At 40.0% G+C, this 24,037-nt stretch overlaps 1 protein-coding gene across 6 annotated transcripts in view; it reads left to right on the top strand.

Annotated features, from left to right (window-relative positions):
* RNF144B (ring finger protein 144B) overlaps positions 1-24,037 on the top strand; it is a 92,037-nt gene that overhangs the window by 59,806 nt on the left and 8,194 nt on the right. For 4 of the 6 annotated variants that reach the window (XM_027676052.1, XM_027676050.1, XM_027676053.1 and 1 more), the window contains 2 exons: positions 3,192-3,380; positions 16,369-16,473. In XM_027676052.1, coding sequence (XP_027531853.1) covers positions 3,216-3,380; positions 16,369-16,473 — 270 coding nt within the window. In that variant the 5' untranslated portion in view covers positions 3,192-3,215. Of the gene's footprint in view, positions 1-3,191; positions 3,381-10,968; positions 11,092-16,368; positions 16,474-24,037 lie in introns of those variants that run through there. The other 2 variants (XM_027676054.1, XM_027676055.1) reach the window with 2 other exon arrangements.

Genomic DNA, 24,037 nt, shown 5'->3' with positions numbered 1-24,037 from the left:
AGCAGACAGGACACGGAGCTGTCACCTTGCCTCTGATTCTGTTTGCTCTGTTTGATGAACTCCAATGAGGTTATTGAGGCTGCGGTGAGGTGAGCCTGGCCTGTCTGGGGACTGGATCCTCTGGTCTGCCAGGTTTGCTTGGTATTGTCTGCTGAAGATTTCTATGGGGTGCTCTGCCTGTTTTAAGGAGAATCTCAGCTCTGTTCTGGAATCCTGGGAAAGATAAGTGTGTGGAGGGAAAGGGAGCAAAACTGAATTTAACCTACAGTCTTCAGAAACAAGCATTATCATAATGACAATGGGATGTCATAATGAGTCCCTACAGCCATCATACTGTGGCATGTGGTTGCTATCAGGGCAGAGTGGTGTGTCAGGAACCTGCTCTTCACTGTCACTGTTGCTGTTGCACTGAGTCCTGGATTTAGGCCATCTAAAATTAGCCCCCAGCCTTAAACCTCAGTCATACACCTGAATCTTCCTACGGCTGCCTTAATGCTGCCTGCATGCAGGGTCATAACCCTTTTGGTTATAAAAAGAACACTGACTTGGGAAAGAGCTGTATCCATTTTCTATCTGTTCCCACATCCTGAAATACTCCTACCTGTCCTTTTGTGAATCCCTTCTTTTAACATTGTTACCTTTTACCGTGTAAATGAAGAAACTTCAGATCTGTGCAGGGTGACGATGAGTAGCTCCCTGTACAGATGCAGCTGATGTTGAAAAGCAACCTGAGTAAAAATGTTAAAATTCCCCTAAATACTGAGATAATGTCTAGCACATAGTTTTAAATAACAGGTAGTTCTTGATCTGCCATAGTGTTTCCAGTGACTCAGTGTTCCCCCCCACTCCCTTGCAGTAATTACAGAGGAGTATTGTAATTCCTGACTCAGAGGGAGGCTTCCTTCCAAGGTTTTTGCCGGTGCTGGAGCTCCAGCTCTGCAGCTGTATGGAAAAATTGTGGGGGGCATCATGGTAGCAGGTCCCAGGACTGCACCAACAATAATGTGGGACTGGCATATTTTTGAACTAGTGATAGGAAGCCATAAAATGGAGAGTTTGCTTTGGATTTGTGATCAGGAATTTGGTTGCCAGAATCTTGGCTATGACTCTTGTATCTCTTGAAACTGGGTGCTTACAACAAAGACATCCCAAGGTACAAATCTGGTGGCTTCTCTGACTGACTAGGCTAAAAAACTTCAAAGAGAAAAAAATTAGAAAGGAGTAAGTGTGCTCTGACCCAGATTTGCTGTGGTTGCACAGCATTTGAAAGGAAAGTGTGTTCCTGCAGATTGTGGGAGCGCAGGTCATGAAGCTTAGGGGACAGGTCTGGGGATGGGGCTCGGCTGTGCATCAGATTATGAAGTGGAAACTGTGGGGAAGGGTTCCACGTGCATTGAGCACTTGAACTCCATGACCCTCATTATTTCTCCCTCTATGGAGGAATTCAGCAGGTACTGCAAGTCAGTAAGTCACATACACACTGACTATCTGCAGCTGGCCTGGCTGCTCTGGGAGCCACAGAATGGCAGCAGGGACATGCTGCCAAATGTGACCTGACAGCCCTGTCACGAGGACGCTCAGGACTGCAGGGAAGGCCAGCAGAAGTGGACCAAAGGGCTTGAGTCTCCTGTTTATCTCGTGAGATGTCAAATCTGACAGGCACATGGATGGGTCTTGATCGGTTTCATGTTCAGGCAACCTCCATTCGTGATGTAGCTCTTTAGATTTAGTGGAGATGCACTCTTGGTGCTGCTGCAAGCAGCTGTGTACAGCTGACCACCACGTCTCTGCTTGTAACAAGTAGGTGTGAAGGTCATCTTATCACCACCTAAGTGTGTTCAGAAGCAAGTCTTTAAAAATTGGGTCAAGTTTCTTAGAGATAGGAATAGATTTTCCTGTGCCTTAAATGCTGCAGTGAATCCCACTGACTATGTTGAGGCAAATAAAATCTGCAAATGTGCTTTGCATTGTTTCAGCTTAAGCTTGAGGATATTCTTTTTAATTCTTTTTTCAGCGTTACTGTGAAGGTATGAGGGTCTTGAAATTTTTTATGATTGTGATGCAGTGTTTTCAAATGCTTAGACCATAAAATGTTACATCTGAGCATGATATTTCCATTTGTTGCTCATCAAAGAATAGGAATTTCTTCCCCAAGCACTGCTGTGACGTGTGGTGAAAACATGGCTATTCTGAGCATCTCCCTGTCAAAGTGTTAATGCACTTTGTTCTTGGTTCACAAACCTCAGTTAGATGCCTAGGAACCCTATGAAATAAATGGGTTAGCTGGATGCCAGGGAGTGGGATGCACAAAAGCTATTGTCTGGCATCATCAAGGCAAAGCAGAAAAGAGGACTGCACATGAAATACTCTTACTCATTTGTATTTAAGCTTCAGCCTTGTATGAAGTAGGATATGCAATTTGAAACCTTTTCCTGGGTTTAGATGCTTTCACTATCCATCTTGCAGTAGACTCTCAGCTTGCTATCTCAGTGACAACTCATGGAGAAGATGGAGTACATGGTACCCACCACTTACATTACAGACTGAATATTTGAAATGCTTGCCTGGAAAGTGAGAATCTGTTTTTGTCTTGCACTGCCCAGGGAAGCTCCTGAGCCATCACCTGAAACAGAGAGTGAGTAGAGACACCCACTGGAACTGCGTGGGTGCAACGAAGACTGAAGGATCCCATAGGGATCGGAGGGGAATGACTCTGAAGCTCATTTGAAAAGGCAGAGGATATATATCTATGTACATATGAATCAGTTTATTTTTTTAAGTTAACAATTTATTTTCCCAAATCATGTCCCTGCTCCTAGGACTTCGATGAGGGCTCTGACCACTATACTGTTGCATGTAATATAGGTAATCCCCCATCTGTGTGAGTTTTGGTTTGTGTTTGTTTGGTTTTTCCTTTAACTTGATGTTAAGCAGCCTGACTGCAGTGCTTTGTGCCAGCAAGATGAATGTTCTCTGAGAACACAGCCAAGTTCAGGTCTTTTGAGGAGGTGGGCTCTCAGTCACCTCCTTTATAAATTTTGAGTGGCCTGAAGTGGGAGACTACCCCTAAGATGTCAAGCAATACATTTGGGTGTGGTGGTGCTTTTATGGGTTTTAGATGTAAATTCACAGGCCTATAGAAGTGACTACATGGCTTGTGTGATGTTTCAGCTATCAATTTCTCTTTTCAGGCTGAGTGGACTATTAATGACTGAATGGGGTCTGCTGGGAAGGCTTGTCCTCACACCATGACAGCTGATGAGTCAGAAGCTGGAGAGCTAGCTCTGGAGCCTCTACTCACTTGCAAGCTATGTCTCTGTGAATATTCCCTGGATAAGATGACCACTCTTCAGGAATGCAGCTGCATCTTTTGTACAGCGGTAAGATCTACAATGCCTTTACATTACAGAAGCAGGGTAATGGAAGATAGAACTGTGAGATGGGATTGCTTGTCTTGTACAAGAAGCATATGTTACCCATGCTGACAGAGGATGTTTTTCTAAAGAGCATGTGGTGTTAGTCTGTCTTGCCTTATTTAAAAGATTTCTCTGTCATTCTGCTTTTGAAAATTCATAACTCTCACAGATGGTCCCATAGCAAGTAATAACAAATCCCAGTAATAAATGGGAAAAAAGATGCATTTTAAGACTGTTGGAGAACATACACAGTCTGTATGTAATCTCAGTATTTATTTTTTCTGAGGCAAAATCTTGAAACATCACAGGATAGCTGTGAGGTGTTGTTTCCCTGTTATCATTTTCTGAGTTCTCAGATACCTTTAAAATCTTCTACTTAACTTTTAAGGACAATCAAAAAAACTAAACAAAAATGAACCTTGGCCTATTGAACTTTTGCCTCTCTGCAGTCTGTGCTGCAGAGATGTTGCCCAGGTCATACATTGCCTATGGTTGTAAGTAAAGACTTTCTGTCCTGCAAATTCAGATCAAATAAAGCTGGTGGAAATGATAAAGGCAGAGGTTGAGTGAACTAATAAGAGCCTTACAGATAGTAACAGTCTTCTGGTTTCTTTGTCAGCATGCAAAAATGGGTGTAGTTTCTCTGGTGATAGTGACTTTGATGTACCTGACTAATGGATTTTGGAAACAGGTCAGAAATCACTGGAGGATGTTGGTGTTTTGTTTTTTTGGTTTTGTTTTTTTTTTTTTTAACTCCCAAATAAATGTACTTGGCTTTGTTTTTTTAACAACGAATTGTGGATAATCATCAGTCAAGTATGTTTAAGTTTTATCCTTGGCTGTTGAACTCATAGAAGAAATTCGATATTTGTGAAGCCAGCTTGAGTGAAAATATCTTCACTTACGCTAAACTCAGGGTAGCTTAAATAGGATGACAATCTAGCTGTGTGCTTCAAGAAAGGAGGGTAAGATTGATTAATATGCATTTCAACCTGACCTTCATGAAGTTTGTTTCCCATACTGACTTCCACAAAACATTTTTGTATTTTAGGTTGTTACAAAAATTTCAAGAGCACATACCTAAAAGATTAGGTAGGAAGATACTGCTTTAAATTGAAAAAAAAAAAGAAATGGAGAAGTTGATACTTCTACAGTGGTCCCATTCTTCTCTAAGAACTCAGTGTCTCTGATTTAGTATCATTAATGGCACATTAACGGCACATTAACTCAGTGTTAGCTGTGTGGAGTAATCCTTCTGCCCTTGGAGAAAGGAGAGTTGCTGAGGTCTGTGCCAGGAAGAGCTGGACTCTCTACTCCTCCAGGACACTGGCCAAAGGGAGAGGTTGGTGATGGCTTGGGGTTGTTGCTGTCCCCACCTGTTCCCTCTTGGTGCCACAGCTTCCACACCATCCATACACCCCTTACCTGGCCAGTAGCAAGAAGAGCATCTTCTGTGAGCTTGGCTCTCCAGTGCCGTGACAGCGATGTGGAGACTGCAGTCACAGTTGTTTGCCATCTGTGCAAACTTCACTGACTTTGTCTAAACCAAGACCCAGCCATGAGTGAGCGCCGAATGCAGCTGGGAGAAGCCTTTAGACATGCTCTATTTATTTCAGTGGGTGTAATATGTCTCGACTGTGCTTATGCTCCATGTCTACCCTTTGTCTGACTGTTGTTGTCTGTGTCTGAATGTCCTCCCAATGGACATGTCTGGGCTGATGAAATAGAGACGTGTAGAACTTGCATCCTGTAACAAGAGGGGTTCTGGAAATTTTTAATCTGGCTTTATGGCTTTCTGTCTTGAATCCGGAGTAGTTTCTGTGAGGCCATATGAGTTGCTTACTTGGGCAGCCTCCATAAAGCAGTGTCAGAAGCAGCTTGACTCAAAGTACCTCGGTGCCGGGGCTTGCATGGGAGATTGCTCGGGGCACAGCCTGCAGCAGCTGCACTGGTGTGCCATGCCCAAAATTTCCTCCCACTCATGCCAGGGCATCTAGATACCTTCCCACTACCCTTAAGACAGATGTTGGGGTAGGAGTGTCAGCTGTGAGCTATGGGATGGAGCCCAAATCTTTTTTGGCTAACAATGCTTTCAGCTTGTATAGCCTATTCTGTCACTAAGGTTAATTTTATAGATCCAAGAGTAGTATTAAACTTGAAGTACAAAAAGGCTTGATGTGGACATAATGGGTTCTGCTCCACTGAGATGAAACAATTAGTTTTGTCAAATTTTCATTCTGTTACTTTTTTTTTTCCTAATAATAACAATGATTCTGCAACTATGATTATTTTTCACTACAGCATTTGTGGCTTTGGAAAGAACTGGAAATTTTTACTATTTAGGCATCTGCGGGGGGTGAGATTATATTTCCTTTTCATTTGTAGCCTGTAAAACCAAGGCAATCAAATGAGTTAGAATTTTGTACAACTATGTTTTCAGCTTAGAAACTTTTGCAATAAACATTATACCATGTAAAAGCTGTGTTCTAGCCAAAGTAAGCAAACTGTGTTTAAGAAGGTGTATATTTGCATTTTGGTGGAATGTTGCTATTAAGACAGGAGTTTTTCAAATAACTATAAACATTTTTACTCTCTCTGTTTAGAGCAGAGAAAGCAGATGATTTGCAGAACACACTTGCCATCTGACAGTGATAGCCCAACCAGGTCTGAAGAGGCCTCAACTTTGTATTTCTCAGCATTTTTTGCACTTGGCGTAAGACTCCACTGGAATGTGAGATAAAGCACACATTCACACATTCCAAGAATCTGGAAATGGCTATAGTGTACCAGATGACTTGATTTCATTGTGTTTGGATTTATATTAGTTTTGAATGAAAGGCTGGTCTCTGCAGAGGATTGGGTAAGGATGTGAGGTATATTTTATCTGCAAAAGTTTTAGAGGACTGCACTTTACATTATTCAGTTCATTTCCTATACCTATAAAATCTTTGCAGAGTGCCATGCTGTGGTGCACTCTCATACATACCGATCTTCAGCAATATATGTATTGCTTAAGCTGCATGGTTTTATGCTACTTGCCCCATTCCAAAAAATGGAGGGGTCTCATCTGTTCCTCATGCTGCTTATCTTGTTTCTTGTCTTGCCACTCATCCTTGTGTATTTGGGGGATGTCCTTCTTATCAGCAGTCCCTTGTGTTTACCCTGTGTTGGGATTTTTTCTTCCTTGGTTATGCAACTACACAGGTTTTTGCCCCTGTGGTGGTCACAGGGCTTACATATGTACGTAAAATAATTATACATTGTGTGTGACTACACCATCACAATGTTACCGTCTTTTGGTGCACTTATATCCAAAGGAAACTAATAATAATTACATCCTGATTGATCCACTTACAAAATAATATTTTGAATATTATACTTATTTCTAATCAGATTTCCTATGTGTTTGCTTTTCTTCCTTTCCCAGAGAGTTCTAGCAGTGCTCCTACCTCACTCAGATAAGAATCAGGAGCGCTGTGGTAGGGTAGTGCCAAAAATGGATAGTCCATCCTCCCTGCTTTGCCTTTGGGTGTTGCCCAGGCTTTGGTGCTCATTAAACTGGCTGGAAAGTATACATCTTGGAGATTCCTGCCTTTTCAAAACTTGGCTGAAACTGGGAAAATGTCAGGGAGAGACAATGAGCGGTGGGATCACATGCATCTCGCTTCCTCTTGCTGGAAGTGCCCTGGTGTCTAGCACAGCATAATTAACCCTTTGGAAGCACTGGTGAGGAGTGCAGGACTTCAATAATATTGGAAATACCAAGGGCCCTGTGAAAGGCTCTTTGTGAATCTGTGGCCTTCAGGAAGTCACGGCAGTGAGATTTTAGCAGGTGCGATAAGATTACCCTGGTGGTGATGACAAAATAGAACCAGTGCAGTACTGTTATGAAAAAGGTGATCTTAGGGGGTCAGTAAAAAAACTGATGTCAGCTTTTTCCCCACACATCTATTCTTTTTGGTTTTATCTTTCCTATTTTTTCAACTACTTCTAAGCATTTCAGAGCCCTGATGAGAGCCAGGTGAGCAACAAATGGCGTTGCTGCTATTTATGTCAAGTAGCAGCTTACATCCATCTAACTTGTGGGTTATTTACTGGCACAGGGTTCGAGATGCTGAAGACAACGTGTAACAAATTGAACACAGAAGATGCTTTCAAGTATGTTATTCTGTTGTCAGTACAGGTTAATGCAGAACTAAAATGATTCACCCTTTTTTCCCAAGGAGATTCTTTGTTCAGTCTTGTGCTTCTGAGAAATGTGTGAGGCAACTGGGTTACAAACATGCGAAACAAATACCATGATGATCCACCTGTTTGCTATTTTGGTGCACACAATAAAGTCAAAATGAGATTAAACTTAATGTAACCTTAAAAGCAGAAATCAGTGTGGAAGCCCAGGTAACTTCTGTACTGTCTTATGCTTCTGTAAGTAGAAGATGTTCCGAAGACATTTGGAGAAAAAAAATTTCTGCTTGTAGCTCTGTGTTACAGCAAGGCTAGGGCTAGACATGGACTGAAAAGGTTCTTTTTGCTGCTGTGGATGTTCTGGTGCCCTGGGCAGCTTCCTGCCTGGCAAGTCAGGCCCTTCTGAGAGAGGCTGCTGCCAGCTACTTTTGCTAGAGGGGAAGGAGAAACCCTCACAGAGATAGGAGTATCTCTGTTGGCACTTCATCAGCAGGACACTCTTAGGCTCCTCTGCTTAATCTTTTTAAGAGCAGCTATGACTTGCCCTGCCTCCTTTGGGTGGCTGAAATTGACGTTTTGCCCTTAGTGTTTTGAAGCTTCAGATTGCTTGTGCAGGGGAGCACTGGAAAGCTGGAAAAACCAATGTGAAGGGTCATCAGGAAAAAGCATGGGCAGAAAAGCCTGAAAGCAGAGGAGAGAGGCTAAGTAGATCAAAGACAAGATGGAGGCAGACGACAAAGAGTGTGGGATGCCTGCTAAGTGGAGCAAATATACATGAATAGTCAACTTAAAGGCTACTTATGAAACTTTTAGGTAAGGGAATATTTGGATTTGCTAACACTGGGTTTTAGTATTGCTTCTGTTTCTTTGTTCTAATTTTTAAGATGTCGTTCCCCCCTTTTTTTCCTTCTCTTTCCCCCATCCTGGGAGCACATCTGCATGTGCTCACGGCTGCAGCAGAACACTACCTTCTCCTCTTCCTAAATAGACCTTGTGCTGCAGTGCCCCACTTACTTTATATAAAGCTCACCTCAGGTTGTTTTCCACTTCCAAGTGTTGACATTTGGGATTCTTTTTTTCCCAGTTCAACACGTGAAATGTCCCAGAATAATTTTGTTTTAAAGTTATAAAAAAGAAAATTCCTGCACCTGCTAATACTAGCACTGAACACATAGCACTTTTATAGTAATCTAGATGGTTTAAGAACTTCCTGCATGCATTTCTGTGCAGAGTAACAGCAAAGACAGAGTTAGTAGGGGTACCAAAAGAGAACAAATGTAAGCTAGGGCCTTTTGAGGGATACTGCTATTCAGGAAGAGGGGGTACATGTTTTTGAAGCCAATAGAGGTGGCAGCCTCTGGATGGTGGCCAGGAGAAGACAGGTGAGGAAGAAGAACCTAACACGTTAATGGCAGCACTGCATTGGTAAAGTTGGTTTTCTCTTCATTCAACCAATGAAGAAACAGATGTGATGTAAGTTGTCAGAGCCTGAAAGTGCTGCAATAACTGAGCCAGACTGTGCCATAAGCCTCATGATCATGTCAGTTTTGTAGCTGTTGGTAAGGCCAGGTTTGGCCTGATACAGGTTTTGGGAAAAGAAATGATATTTGCAGCTAGTTCCATTTTGTGAAGGGTGAGTTTCTCTGGTCCTGTTCTCTGGTCCTTTTCTGTTTGGTGGTACCACTTCATGGCAATGATTACCAGGAACCTATCCTGATTTAATGAAGGACTGCCAGGATGTGTTGGGCCATTTGTAAATTCATTTTAGATTGTGTTTCTGAGCAGAATCTATTACCATTGGTGGTAGATATTTTGAGATAAGGCAGATGACAATATATTTCTCAAATACAGTTGAAAGACCCCATAAAAATAGGCTTGTGGAACAAGAGGAGGCCATTGTATTCTGGTCCACTGTCACATTTGCTTGGTGTTTTCACTTGGTCATGACAAAATAAAATGCTTGTTAGTGATGTTATTCCTTCCTTTATACTAAGCCATGAGCTGACTGTATGTCCTCTGAATCTACAATGGCACGTTTTAACTTTCTTTCAAGTGTCTTTTTTTAATAAGACTCTTATGTGGCCTGATCTTCTAACCATTTGAAAGCAACTTATTTATCACTGCATCTGGTCCTTAGCAGGTAAAATATAGATTGGACAATATGCATATTTCATTGAACTTCTGTTTCTCACTTTAAACTGTACCTATTGTAAGTTTATCTGTAGCAAATTAAGAAATGGTTATTTCTGTGGTGTAGTATCTAAAAATTTTCTTTAATTGGAAAAGCCTCACATTTTTTTCCAAGTGAAGTACAAATGCCTCCAAGCTAATTGCCAATAGACTTGATTCATCTAGTTTTAAGACCTGTTGAGAGATACTGAAGAGATTCTCAGAGTTTGATTACCACACATTAAAAGTGACTGGTCCATTTTAGAATGGGCCAAATGTTTTAGACCAACATGCAGAATTGCAGATGTCATGACAATGATGAACATATTATTAAACATTATGTACATCTGTCATAAACACTTTTTAGGGAGTACTTTTTAGGGAGGTATATTTATTTGAGCACACGATTGATTAGATGCTGGGTAGATCATGTGATTAGATTTAGAGTTCTGACATGAACTGTCTCACCAAAATCAGTAATACTACATATTCCATTTAAAACCTCATGACTGCTACATTATCTTGTGTATGCACTGAAGAACAGGTAACATTTCTAAACGATGAGAAAGAAGTGAAAGTTATATCTTATTGAATAAAAAATACATAAACCTGGCCCAGAACTAAAATTATAACTAGATGCCCATATGTTGATCTGTTCTGAAACATAAGACACTAAGGAATGTCAACTCAAAAGTCAAGTCTTCTCTCCATTTAGAGTATTTTTTTCTGCCCCTCAATTATTGAATTTTTAAAAAGGCTAAGGCTAAGCAAAACCAAATATAAACCAATGCAGTTTTGAGGACAGATCTCAGAGAGAATCAACATTTTAAATCAGTCCTGTGGGATTTTGAGATGGAAACCTGAGTTTTTCTAAACTTTTGTGAAATGGAAATTGTGTTCAAGTTATATGTTAGTAGGAAGGACCTTCTTGTTTTGGCAAGATGCCTTCAATAATTTTGTTCATTTTCACATTTCATGTAGACCATGCCCTAGTACTGGCTGAGAAATACTGTAGATCTATTTTTTCCCTTTCCATAACTGAATTAATGACAAATATCCTTGTTTACCCTGTACCAGCTGCTACACAGTGGCTAGCAGCAATATCTCTGGCATTTGACAGGAAAATAAGCCAGTGCATTTAATTTCTTTCTTCTTCCTAGCCATCCCTTTGTGTTTCTTAATAATGCTTCCTGTTCAGTTTTGTCATATCACATATGAAGTCTCCTTTTATGCTTTTGCATCTAAACTAATGAGGCTGCATTTTGGGACCTGAAGAGCTGGAAGGAGAATGGAGAGGAGCAAGGTAATGGAACAAGTCCAGGTACTTGAAAAAGCAGTATATAGGAATGATTGAGAGCCATCTTTTGTCTTCGATACATAAATTATCTGAAAGTAGATTTGAATAGAAACTTAAGATTCACAGTGAGAGGGATATAGTGCCTTTGTCACATCATTACCTAGCAACATAATGCTGAAATTATACTTTGAACCCATTCTTATGTTAAAATGCAGAACTGTTATGATTCTTTTGCAGATTAAATACATTGCCAAACAGATGTTTTTTTCTTGGCCAATACATTAAAAATCTCCCCTGCACAGTATACTTAGGGAAAAAAAAGACGTTGAAGTTACAGCAGCATGCAGGAGAAGTGCTGAAATGAAGAATCTATGAAGAGCCTGAACAGAGTTTTCTATTCCTGGAGCTCACAGTTGACTATAGAAAAACTTTTAAAGATTAGAGGAAAGATTTACTACTGAAGAAGGATTTTTTTTATATTATTAGTTTGTGCATTCCTGGATTAGGCTTTCCAGTTTTTTAAAGATGCCTCCATCATGTTACAACATACATACTCTTTCTACAAAGCCTTAGGTCCAGGAGAGCAATGTGTAAGTATTTGCCTAAATCATAACCTTTCTTAGAAGTCCTGCAAGATAAAAAAGAAATGCATATATGTTGCATGATAATTTGATCCAGGTACTTTACAGGTCTTAACTTATTATATACTGAGGAGCAGCATTTTGTGAAGTAGGTAAGTGGATATTGATCTTGTTTTTTTGAATAGCAGAAGGTGATAGCCTGAAAGACAAAACCAGAATAAGTGGGAAAAAAAATCTTGCCCCAAAACGCTTAAACAGCAAATTATTGAAAAAAGGTGTCATTATGCATTATGAATCTCAGGCAGAGAAAAAACTACTTGGAGTGCTCTTTTGACCGAAGTTGACAGTATTCCAGCAGCAGCAAAACATTCTTGGCAAAGCCATATCAGCACTAAAATGTTGTGTTATGTGTACTGAGTTTTACTGGTGGAATTACATTATCACATTTGAATTGATCCCCATTGCTTGAAAGCATCAGGATTTTGTTGTGTATCTGAGAACACAGATATGTATATGATACAGTTGCTCAGTGGGGAAAATCTGATTAAACTGAATGTAACTGATTAGAGTACACTTGCAGATATGGAAGTTAAAATTACTTGTGTTGATGTCTACCATTTATTTGAGGAGTAAACATAATGGAGTAAAATCTACAATTTAATCCGTAGTCAGCAGGGTTCTAATCTGTTCAGCAAGACTTCAGTGGATTTTTAGTTGGTGGCCTAAACCATTCTGCCTTGGTTAGGTGACACATTTGTGGAAACCTTGCTTACTAGTAAGAGGGTCAGTGCTGATGCCTTGCTGTGGCCATGGAAAGTAAGAGTATGGTATTACTGTCACTGTAAGCCACAGGTCCTGTGGTGAGGCCTCTCCAGCCACTGGCTGCTCTCCGTTCTCGAAAGTCACCACACTGTGGGAAATTGGTGGGAGACTGTAGCCCAGGGTGTTGAGATCTCATGATTTCTTTGATGTTAAGATTAAGATCCTTTCAGGGAACACTTAGGATCACAGAAGGCAGAATATCTTGATCTTTCCTTCACTTTAAAGAGCAATTATGTAGCATATGTAGTATGTGCAGTTTTCCTGACATACTGCTGATTTTTGTAGACAAAATCCACAAAAAAATGTGTATTCTCCATAGTGTGGGAGAACATACTGCTGAGAAGGTCAATCATGATTCATTATATAGACATTGAAACTTCTTTTCATCACATTTTCAGCTTGTGTCTTTTCATATACTCTTAGTTGACACTTCTCAAGTAAGCAGCTAAATTAGTAGCTGAGCTGTAAATAATAGTAAAACCCCTCTAAAAACAGTTTTACTGTTAAAGTGAAGGCATATTTTAAAGTTTTAGTGATTTTCCACTGTTCCTTCTTTAGTGCTAAGAGAGAACAAGGAATTCCCATCTTCATTCATGTACATGCTTTGGTAAAAAGCTTAATCCTTCAATGGTAAATATTAAATGCTTTCTTTGAGTTTCCCAGCACCTTTAAGTCCTTCCATCAACTTCTTGAATTGCACCCACTACACCTTCTCCAAGCACAGAAAATCAACACAGAAGATTTCATGTAATGAAATGAAATGATTTAGCAGGGAGGTTTTCTGGGAATTATTTGAAATGCCATAGCAATGCACAGCACAATTACGAAATCTATCCAAGCCACCCTCTGAAAGCACAGCACCCTCTTAAAGTATCACAGACGGCTTTGGTTGCCCAGCTATCCTCACCTACAACCAAGCAGTGGGTTAGAAAAGAATAAGAACACAGATGCATTAGCAATCCTCAGAAACCTCTGTTCTCCTTGCTTGGTACCGCAAATGACTTAGATACTGTGTATTGAAACTGATTGCAAAATCCATACCGTGAATCGAAGCTCCTTAAGAGCTTCATGCGCATCCTTGCACAGAAGGGTAATTGTCAGTGCTCTGAGCTTCTGTCCTGGAAATCTAAATTAAGAACAAGCCTCTGGGCTGCTGCTAGGCCTGCAGTAACTTCTCAGGCTTTGTCCTCCCTCTGTAACCAGCTGACCTGAGCTGCCCCCAGAATACAAATTCACTGTACTGTGCTGTCAAAACAAATTACTAAATATCAGGCAGCACTACAGAGGAGACAGAAGCCAGGATCTTAACCAAAGTAAAAGGTTGCTCTCTCATGCTTGCTGAGGAATTAAGGTAAACTAAATGCTTTGGTGGGAGGGAAACATTCGCCTTTCACCAAATGCTACCCTGAGACTTGATCCAGAAAGTAATCAGGTCTCCCATGAGGAGACAGAGTGAGATGTGAAGAGACAGAGTGAGATGTAATGAGACTCTGCCCATGTATCTAAAAAGTGCACTCAACACAGTGTGTGCAGGCCTTAGGAAAAGGACTCAGAGGGAAGAATTTTCTGTTTACATTGTTCATGGTGGAGGCTGAGGACACGTACAAACCAGGGAGGAAAGTTATGCAAAGAGTGAGAACTTGCTACCTTGTTTCTCCTGTGATATGGGCTGAAGCATGTGGAGAACCCTAGGTGCTTAACGATTGCGAGGTTGCTGGGGGAGTCTCCATCTGCAGCAGTAATGGCACTGGGAGCCACCTTTGGCTCTGGCACACTTTTTTTGGCTTTCCCTGTGTCACCTGCTGCCATTGCCCAGCAGATGTGGACAGGGCAGCTCTGGTGTCACCAGGTCCCAGGCACCATAATGGTTATGTACCTCCTCCCGCTTGTTGCTCACTGCTCTGTGATGGAGCTGCGTGTGCTGTTGGTGTGATTTGATCTGGTGGTTAAACTGACTTTTTATAAGCACTGTGCCTAGGTGCCTTTGGGAGAAGTGGGTGAGAAGATGGGACAGGGCACTGAGAATGCTGTTTGAATAACAGAAGAATAGCCTCTAGTTAAATTTGTGCTGATAATCCCTAGGGAGCTAATACTGCTTTCAGTTACATGATTTCTTTTTTGCTTCACCTGGGAGTATCTGCCTTGTCTCCCACATACTACTTGCACCATCAATTCCTTAGAACCTTCTCTGCGGCTTTCTTGTAGGGATGCATGCTGGATCTGAATCCATTAGTGCTTAATGATCTAGATATTTAAAGCTTCCTGGTTAGGTTATACCCCTACATTCTTCTACTTAAAATATTTACAAATGAAAAGTAAGTTAATTTAAAATGCCACTAAGTTAAGCTGATTCTACTTGCTTCAAGTAATATCTCTGTATAGTTCATCAGAATTAACCAAAACATGTGGATATGGATGTTTCAGTAGAGAAACAGACAGAATAATAAGGAAATCTCATTTCCATTTGTAAAAGTCCTAATTATCCTGACAAGAGGGAATCAGTTTTCCAGTAAAAAAACAAATGAGGAAATTTCTTTAATCAGAGCACAATATGCAAGGCCTTCTCAGAATAGTTCAAACTAATGCAGACTTGAATGTTAAATGCCTGTAAATAATGAAATAATGGTTTTGAAGAGTCCAGGGATGCTGATGCTCTGAAAGGCTGTGATTTCCCCATAACCCACCTGGTAGCTTTTGAACTCCGTGCCTGTTCCAAAAATTGGCAGAGAGACAGAGATCTCAAAGACATATTTCACCTTGACATATTTCTTGAAAACTAGTGGGGCAATAAGGGAAGAAGTCAGCAGTACTGGGAAGGAGGAGGAGAGATTTGTCATATGGTCATAAAATATAAATCTGTAGGGAACAAATCTACAGGAGTCCTGTTTTTTTGTAAAATATGTTTGTTCTCATTTACAACAGGCTAGGCAAGAAAACCCTGTCAGAAATACATGTTTTGTTATTTTGTTAATGGTGATTTGCAATTGACTGTGTGCTTCGTCATTATTTTGAGGAGACTTTGTTGTTTTATTTGATTTAGAAGTAAGCTTACTTACCTGTGCAATTTGGAGGTACTATTCAAACACTGTTCTTTGCTCCATTGCATCAGTTTTATGCCATGATTTTACTGAAGACTCCATAATATGTGTCGTATAGAGAAGCTGAATACATTTGAAACTGGCATGCCAAATAAAGTATGGGGAGAACAGAAGGCTTTTTTTCCTTGGAGTGGGGAGGCCTGTCATTTTTGTAATGAAACAATTTGGAAACATTCATAAGGTGGCCTCCATGCTGTAAATGGACTTTGGAAAGAGTAGAGGCTGATGATAAATCATGGTAAACCATGGAAATCACTTAATCTATGTGGGAGGCTCCTGAGGGGGAAGAACTGATGGCATCATGTCTTCAAGGGCAGATTATAACCTCCCAACCAGGTTATAAACCCCCTTCCCCTTTTATGCAACTTCGAACAGTAGTCTCTTTCTTGTAAATGAGGTCTCCTTCAATGAAGCCTGTTGGGTAAGAGTCTCAATTAAGAACATGTGAGGAAAAACAAAAGAACGAAGCCTGTTTAATTAGGATGAAAGAAACTCCCCCTCCCAAATCCTCCAATCCCAGTTTAGCAGAGCGTAGGGGTTGTTAAAGCTGAAAGGTCTGACTTGCTGACTTAGGTAAACGCAATGCTCGGCAGATGAAGTCATTAATTGTTCTTCGTTGCATTCTTTCCAATGTAATGACTTGTAACATTCAAGCTTATAATAATTGATGTTTTCTGTGTACTGGAGCTTCAGGACAGCCAATTAAGGCAGTGGAGGTGGTAACTGTGCGGCATCTCTGGCATCTGTTTGTTACCAACATGTGTGCTATAACTTTTTTTCTTTTCTTTACTTGTTTCTAGTGTCTAAAACAGTACATGCAGCTGGCAATTCAAGAAGGTTGTGGTTCCCCTATCACATGTCCAGACATGGTATGCTTGAACCATGGGACTCTACAAGAAGCAGAGGTATCTACACTTTTTTCTTTCTCTCTCTCTTTTTTTTTTTAACATAAATCCCCCAAATTATCTGCATAATGAATATGATCATACACTTTTTCATCCCTTTAATTACCATTAATGAGTTTTTGGCAAGAAGCCTGACTGACAAGGGGAGTTAGAAACAAACAGATGTTTTTCAAGGGTTTTGCTCTTTTTTCTCTCCCTCTTTACCTTGGGGAAAGGTTTACTTGGCATCTGGACAACCTCTGTATTACCCATGCAGGTGACTTAACCAGAATATCCTGTATCCCAGAATCACTGAGCCTCCATTAGCACTGTCAGTTAAATTATATTTGATTTGACTGCAAACACTGGAATTCTTGCCTCTTTCTTAACTCAAGAACAAGATGGTACCATCAAAGTGATGGTACACAAGGCCAGAATTTCTTTGTGTATGTTGATATTGGGCTTCAACAACCAATTTGTAGTCCAATATAAACACGCAAGGATCTGTAGTTGTATGGAAAGAAAAGTATCTGCATAGCACTAGGTGGAAGTACGTCTTAAGAGATACGAAAGGTGTCTTTGTTCTGAAGGCAGATATGGGAGAGGTTGAGAGCTCAGGAGCTAAATGAGATTTAGGCAGAGCTGTTTGCACACCTGGCATGTTCACAATTTCCCAGAGTAACTGGAATGTTCACTTTGCAAGTTAAGGCAGAGAAACTGGTGGGAAAATGTGCTCCTCAGACCTTCTTGCAATGCTTGTCACAATGGGCTTGTAGATGGCTGTCCGATGACCTCCCAGCAGTTTTCCAGCAGCCTCCTGACAAACTCAGGGCTGGTGTGAAGTTTCTGAATTGGGCTCAGCACCAAACCCACGACATAGGGAAGAGCTGTTGGCAGTGTGGCCAGAACCCTCATACATGCCAGCTGGTCTATTAATCTAGAACGACATGGATAATCTATGGGCAAATCTGACACTGCCCTGTAGCTATTCTTGCTTGCTTTGTTAGGCAGAAATGTCCCTGCTGGGGCTGAGAATACAAGCTGGGAAGAAAAAAACAAGAAAAAAAGGTGGCTAAGGGATTTTGGCTGGTTTTGTGTGTTTTCTCAGCCTTTGGTTGCAGGAATAAAATCAAAGAGAATTAGATCTCCATCATTGAACTGAAGAAAACCAGTTTGTCTTCTGGGTTCCCTTGAGCCCTGTGTAAACAAATGACATAACTATGGCAGAGGTATATAATTAGTGATAGTGTGATTTCCGATACCAAAAATATCTTTTACTCCAGAAAAATTCAGAATTTCCTCTCTAGCATCCATTTCGAACACTGTGCTTAGCATGGGAGTTGCAGCTATGTTTGTTATGGCATGCAGGCATGCAGGCATGCAGATGGAGCTTTTTTTTGGCTGAATCCAGCTACTGTGGAAAGTAGCCAGCTGTTTCCTTTTCCTCCTCTTTCTACACAGACACAGAGAGGGTGTAGCAATGTCCCTCCCATCCATCACACCAGATTGGAGGCATCTAGCCTCTATTGAAAATGCATTTTTATAAGAAAATTAACAAATGCTAGAAGGAATTCTGCTCCATTAATCCAGGGTTATGATGCTGTAGGAATTAAGAGAGATACATTTTCCCTTAGTAAAACAGGAGAATAATCCAGGGCACATATAAATGGACCACTAGCTTAATCCTTGGGTGTTTTTGGGGCTGAAAGCAAAATGACTAAACAATCGAAATGTGCATTAGTGTTCCGTGGATGAATGAATGTTCTGACTCTCCCTTTTGGTGATGTGCTTGAAACAGAAGCCTTCTGCCTAAATAACAAAAAAGTCCCCAACCTGGTTAAAATTATTGCTTATGTATTTTAACAAATACCTATTTATTTGAAGAAGAAAACCACCCAGAAAAAAGTATGAAAACCAGAAAGAATAGGTTGACTCTATTAACAATCTGCAAGTATGTCAATATAGATTATGTATGAGCACTCTCTATTCCTCTTTTTCTCTGTAGAGACTGTTCCTTGTGAATATGTGGCCTTTTAAAACTATTATTTAAAAAACTATAACCTTATCACATGGTAGAAAATGTGCTTAAATATGACTATTGTTTGGCATGGAAGTACCAGTTAGAATTACAGTTTACTCATTACACATTCTTGGACTTGTGGTGTGAAAGTATGAGGCTTCTCACGTCTGGAGGGTCTGGATGTTTGTTCTCCGGCTTCTGGTAGGACAAGGTTCCTCAGCAGGACAGCGCTGTGAGGAATGACAAGTTACCTGTACTGGGGAAAAAAAAGAGAAGGTCCTTTTTTCGACTCTGTGATAGCATCAGTGTTTTGGAAAGGTGTATTTTTCATGTTATGTTCATTTCAGACTGTGCTATGACTGCTGTTTATGAGGTACTGTTACAGTTTGAAGAAAAAATAGCAGCTCACACTGTCTTTGTTATGGACATGGTGTGAAATTAGTTCCTATACTTCGGGCCAAATGCTCTTAATTATGTTAGCTAGCTCAGTTATTTTGTTTGCTTTTTAAAGTGCCTTTTGCCCTAGCCTGCACAAGAGAGATAAAGGTCAATTTAGGCATAATTTGAAGTGAAGGAAAGCCTTTTCATTGACTTTCGCACATTTTGGATAGAGCTTTCTTCAAGAAGGAAACTGACCAATAATAACAAAGCTTATAAGCACTTATAACACAGTATAGCTATGAAAGTTCCTCTTCTTCCCTCTCTAAAGATCCTTTTTCAAGGTGTGTAACATTTCTTCAGGGCTTTCCAGTGACCTGTTTGTCTTCATTAAGGCAAACCAGAATTAAGTCTGGTTTAGCTTCTCAGTAAAACTTTTAAGAGTTTAAATCTAGTTTGGTACTAAATTGTTAGAGCCTTTTCACAGGTCTTGCCTTGATTCTGGTTCATGTTCTTCTGTTGCTTTTGGGGAATAGAGCGGGGCAAAATTCTGGTTAACATTTTAAACAAAGAATAGAATTTCTTTTTGTATATCACATGAAGAACTGAGCAAGTGTAAACAGTAGGAATGTGTCTCTCTAATACAGTTGAATATTTCTTCAGTGTTTGGGGAGTAAACTGCTTATTCATTGAGTATTGGAGATGTTGGGAATTAAGGCTTTACTTTCAGTCTTTGCGTCCCTCTGGACCCAAGAAAAAAAAATTCCAGGTTTTTATTCTTGAAGTGCTGAAAGTGAAAAGTCATTTGAAGTAGAAAATGGTACTTTTCAGTATTTTGAAAATATGTTTTCTGAAACTCTTCTGGTTTGTTTTTTTTTCCTTTAACACAATCTAGTTGAAACTGGTATATTCCCCAGCCGTTCTTTTGTTTTGACAAATAGTGCATTCAAACAGAAGGAATTGTTCTGCTAGAGTGCTTGAAATCAAGTGCAATCCTAGGTCATATCTTGACCTGTTACATCTAGATAGCAGCTGCTTGTAGTATAGCTGTCTTAAAGCAGAAATAAATGAGGGGTAGTCATGGTAAGACAGTGGTTTTGGCTACAGGCTCTGTTTCAAATAGCTGGTTACACAGAAAAAAAGAAAGTTTAAAAACAGTCTTGTTAAATAAAATGTCTGTCCTTTCAAGCTCTAATGGTACAATAAACAAAGATGATTTGGATTCCTTCCTGGAAGCAGAAGGTAGAAGGAACATTTTATTTTAATGCAGTTCTCTTAAATTGTGCAGACTTCTTCTGTCCGAAATATTTCTGTCTCTCTTGGGAACTTGCTCCATTGATTTAATTGGACCAGTTAATACCCCTAATCTAAATAAGGGGTAATTTATCACAGTTTGAAATGGTTTTGCTCGATGTGAGTCCAATCACCAGTTTAAGCTATGAACCAGGATAAGTCTCCACTGCATACAGGGGTTTCTAATGCAATACTCACTTGGAAAATGTCTAGGGGATTATGCTTTGCTCTTTCTGATTTGGATCAAAATTGCGCAGCAGTCAGTAAAGGAGGTACTGATTTGGGCTCTCCTTTTACCTCTTAAGTTTGTTGAGAATTACCCCTTTGCATGCAGTGCAGATTCTGCTTATTGTCCCTCTCTCTGTGTAAATCCAGGATCTACACCAGTGCTAACCTGACAGAGGGTTGTCAGCACTTTGTAAAGTGATGCTGGGGTCACTTTGTACAGTGACCCAAATCTTAGAATTCTTAATTGCATTATATTCCATACATAACCGAACAAAAATCCCACTGGGAGTCAGTTTAAAATACCAGTTTTATTTTTAATTTGAAAATTGGTTTACATTTTTCTGGGGGAGATTGAAATGGTAAAATGAGAAGGAATGTGGGAAAATGTTGCAGGCTGACCTGTCTTTTTCAGAGTCAAAATAAAAATGTTTGATCTTATTTACTCATTTTTAATAAAATGAAGGGGAGCAAATGAGAACCTTAATTTTGTTTTTATTTGTCACTAAATAAGAGAAGAGCTCCTTAATGGAGAAAATGGATAATTTAGTATTTCTTTATCACTCTAGTGAGCATGGTAGCTGATGAAGAAAGCTGTGGGTGTAATTTCTAACAATAAAGAGATTGAACTCCCACCCCCCTTTCAAAAGCAAACCACAGCCCCTGTTGAAATTGTTTTACACTGCTTGCAAAACAAGACAGTGCCTCTGTAAGTGGGATTTTGGTAGAGGTGGACAATGCCACCCTTTTCAAACTGCTGTTGCTGCTGCCAGTGCAGGATCTGTCCTTGCTCCCTGTCTGCTCTAGTGAGAAGGAGAAGCACTTGTCCTGGTCAACTTCTCTTCCTTGACATTATCAAGGTTTGATTTATATGGATGTGAAAGGAAGTAAGATCTATTCAATTTTCTTGATTGCCTCCTTACATCTCCCTTGAAAGCCTGAGAATAGGTGGAATAGTGATTTTCCCTTTCCACTGCGGTAGCCAGTGTTTAAAAACAGGGAAGTTGTTCTTCCTTGGGTCTTGGTTGCTGCACTGCCTGTAACAGTTTACCCCTGTGTCAACTGAATAAAATTATTTTGAACCCTTTCATTTTTCTTTCTTTGCTCTTTTGTCTTGTGTAGTAACAGCAGCCCTGGTTATCATACCATGCTGGGTGATCTTTTTGGATGCTTGGCAAGGGGCCAACTGGAGCCCTTTGTGGTAGTAAGCCTTCAAAATTTTGCTTTTTTCCATGGATATTTTTACTTCCAGTGAACGCTGCTGTTCTTAGCAAGAGCTCTTGTGTGTTCTTGTGCTCTATAACAAAGTATTTTAACTGCAGATGTTGCTTACAGGGTGTAGAAAATCAGAAAACTTATTTCAACTCCTAACAGTCTGATTAGTCTCAAATCAAGATATTTTCAGGAGAGGAGAGTCCTTGCCTCTAATCTTTCACTAAAACCCCCAATATAAAAAAAAAAGAAAAATCCCCAAAACTTGTCCTGTAGCATTTCTTCCTCCATTAATTTCATAACCTAGAACAAGAAATGTCTGCTTTCTGGTGTGCTCGTGGTCTTTCTCTTTTGGCCCTTTGCCATCTGCTGGGTTGCTGTTTTGCTGTCTCCCCAGATTTCCATCCCCTGACCAGCCTAGAGACATTTGTGGTTGTGCAGGAGAGGAATGGACACCCAGGTAGGGCTCGAGAAATTGTCTGGAGATGAACATTTAGACTGATGCCAAGTAGGAGGAGATAAACACCAAATCCCCTTATCATGCTCATGGCTGTCCTTCTTGATTAAGTGTAAGTGAGATTAAAAGTTCACTGAGGAAAGGATTTGCTGTTTTGGTTTGGTTTGGTTTTTTATGGGGACCTGATACTCATGTTTCTTTCTTTCTTTCTCTCTTTCTTTTTTTTTTTCAATTGAATCTGTGTGTACAGCTTTTATGTGGCACTGAATTCATGCAGCAGCAAATTCCACATTCTTTTCCTCATACCTAAAGATAGTAAACCTGTGAGAGGTTTCTGCTCAGCACATCTCAGTGTGGGAGTTATCAGGACCTGGTCTTTCAATTCTGGGGAGAGTTAGTGACAGGCTGCATATGTTCAATACCAGAGCTGCATGCAGAGAGGAGGAAGCTGAGCTATGAAGAGGGTATGTAGGAAGAGGAGTGGGGCCAGGTGAAACCGGTGGGAAAGGCTGGCATGGTAAGCTCAAGTTTTCCACAGGAGAATGCCTTCAGCACTGGCTCTGCTTCCTATTGAAATCTACAATAAAACTCCTACGTCTGCTCCCACTGTAATCAAAAAGGCTGATTTTTAATACATGGGAAATTCTAGGCTTGGTAGATCTGCTCTTGAAAAAATTGTTTGTTAAAAGCCAAAGCAAGCACAGAAAGACCCCAGACAACTAAACAATTCACTTGAGTGGCTCTTACAGCATTGAGACTTGCTGTTTTAGTTTAGTCCTAATAAAGGAAAATTTGAAGTAGTTGCCAATGCTCACCCAACTAGACTTATTATTACACGCACATGACTTATTGTTTTTCAAACTATTTAGATTTGAAGCTGCCCTGGGGAGGAGTGGACAATACTGAAATAATATGTCTTTGCTGAAACTGCCAAACTTCACTCCTTTTACCCTTTCATTTAGTCATTATTTATTTTCCAAGAGTGTTTTAGCTGACTTCTGATGAACAGGTGAAGAGTTTCCCCGGAAACTCTCTGTGTTTACAATCATATTAATGTAATACTGTTTCATATTAAAAACAGTTTACATGCTGAATTCAGAAACTGAGTGAGGACATTACTTTGACTGTGGGCAGATTTACTAGACTAAGAATATACTCTGTAAAGATTTGTTTGTGTTTCCTATTTTGATATTAAATCCTTTGATTTCTCCAACTATAAGCATCTTTTAAACATCTTTGAACACTTAAATCCTGACATAATTTGTATTCATTTTTGTATAATACTGGCTTAGGTTAAATAAATGATCCAAGCATCTGCTACAGAATGCAATGTTGTGCAATCAAGTTCAATTGATTTGAGATCTTAATAAAGCAACTTCATATTTAATAATAAAAATGTATTTATTATTTTCTTTTTTTTCACCTATGAAAGGAAATATGTTCACAGTATGATATGGAATATATATTGGATTTTTGTCATTATATTTCTTTTCATGAATACTGTATCACGCAATCCAGAAGGGGAGCAAGGGCCAGCGTCCACTTCACTGAAGGCAAATTTTGCCTTTTACAGTAATCTGAAAGACTGTGGTGGGATACTGGATGAGAGTATCCCACTGAATGAGAGCCCTTCACTTCAAAGCTGTCAGTTCCACACTGCCTCACAGTGCTTCAAATGATCAGGTCTTGTATTAGTATCAGTCTGGGTTTATTTTCAGTAAAAGAGAAAGATATCTTCAGTGCTGGTGCAATATTACAAATGGATCAGACAAAGAGAATGCTCCCACATTCTAAATCCAACAAACATGTAGCTCCTGAAGTGTCTGTGAAGTTTCTTTTGAATCCCTCCTTACCCTGTGTGCAGGTTTGCTTATCAGTTTTAAATAGGGCACTTGGTTTTCTTACGTAGACTGTTAATTGGAGATTAGACCATTTAGCCTTTTAGGCTGCTAGTTTAATTATGGTAATGTGTAAAATGTATCAGCAAAGCCTGATTGTCT

The sequence above is a fragment of the Neopelma chrysocephalum genome, unplaced genomic scaffold, assembly GCF_003984885.1.
Source record: "Neopelma chrysocephalum unplaced genomic scaffold, ASM398488v2 Primary Assembly neopelma1_26, whole genome shotgun sequence".
Taxonomy (NCBI): domain Eukaryota; kingdom Metazoa; phylum Chordata; class Aves; order Passeriformes; family Pipridae; genus Neopelma; species Neopelma chrysocephalum.
This window is presented reverse-complemented; position numbering and strand designations above follow the sequence as displayed.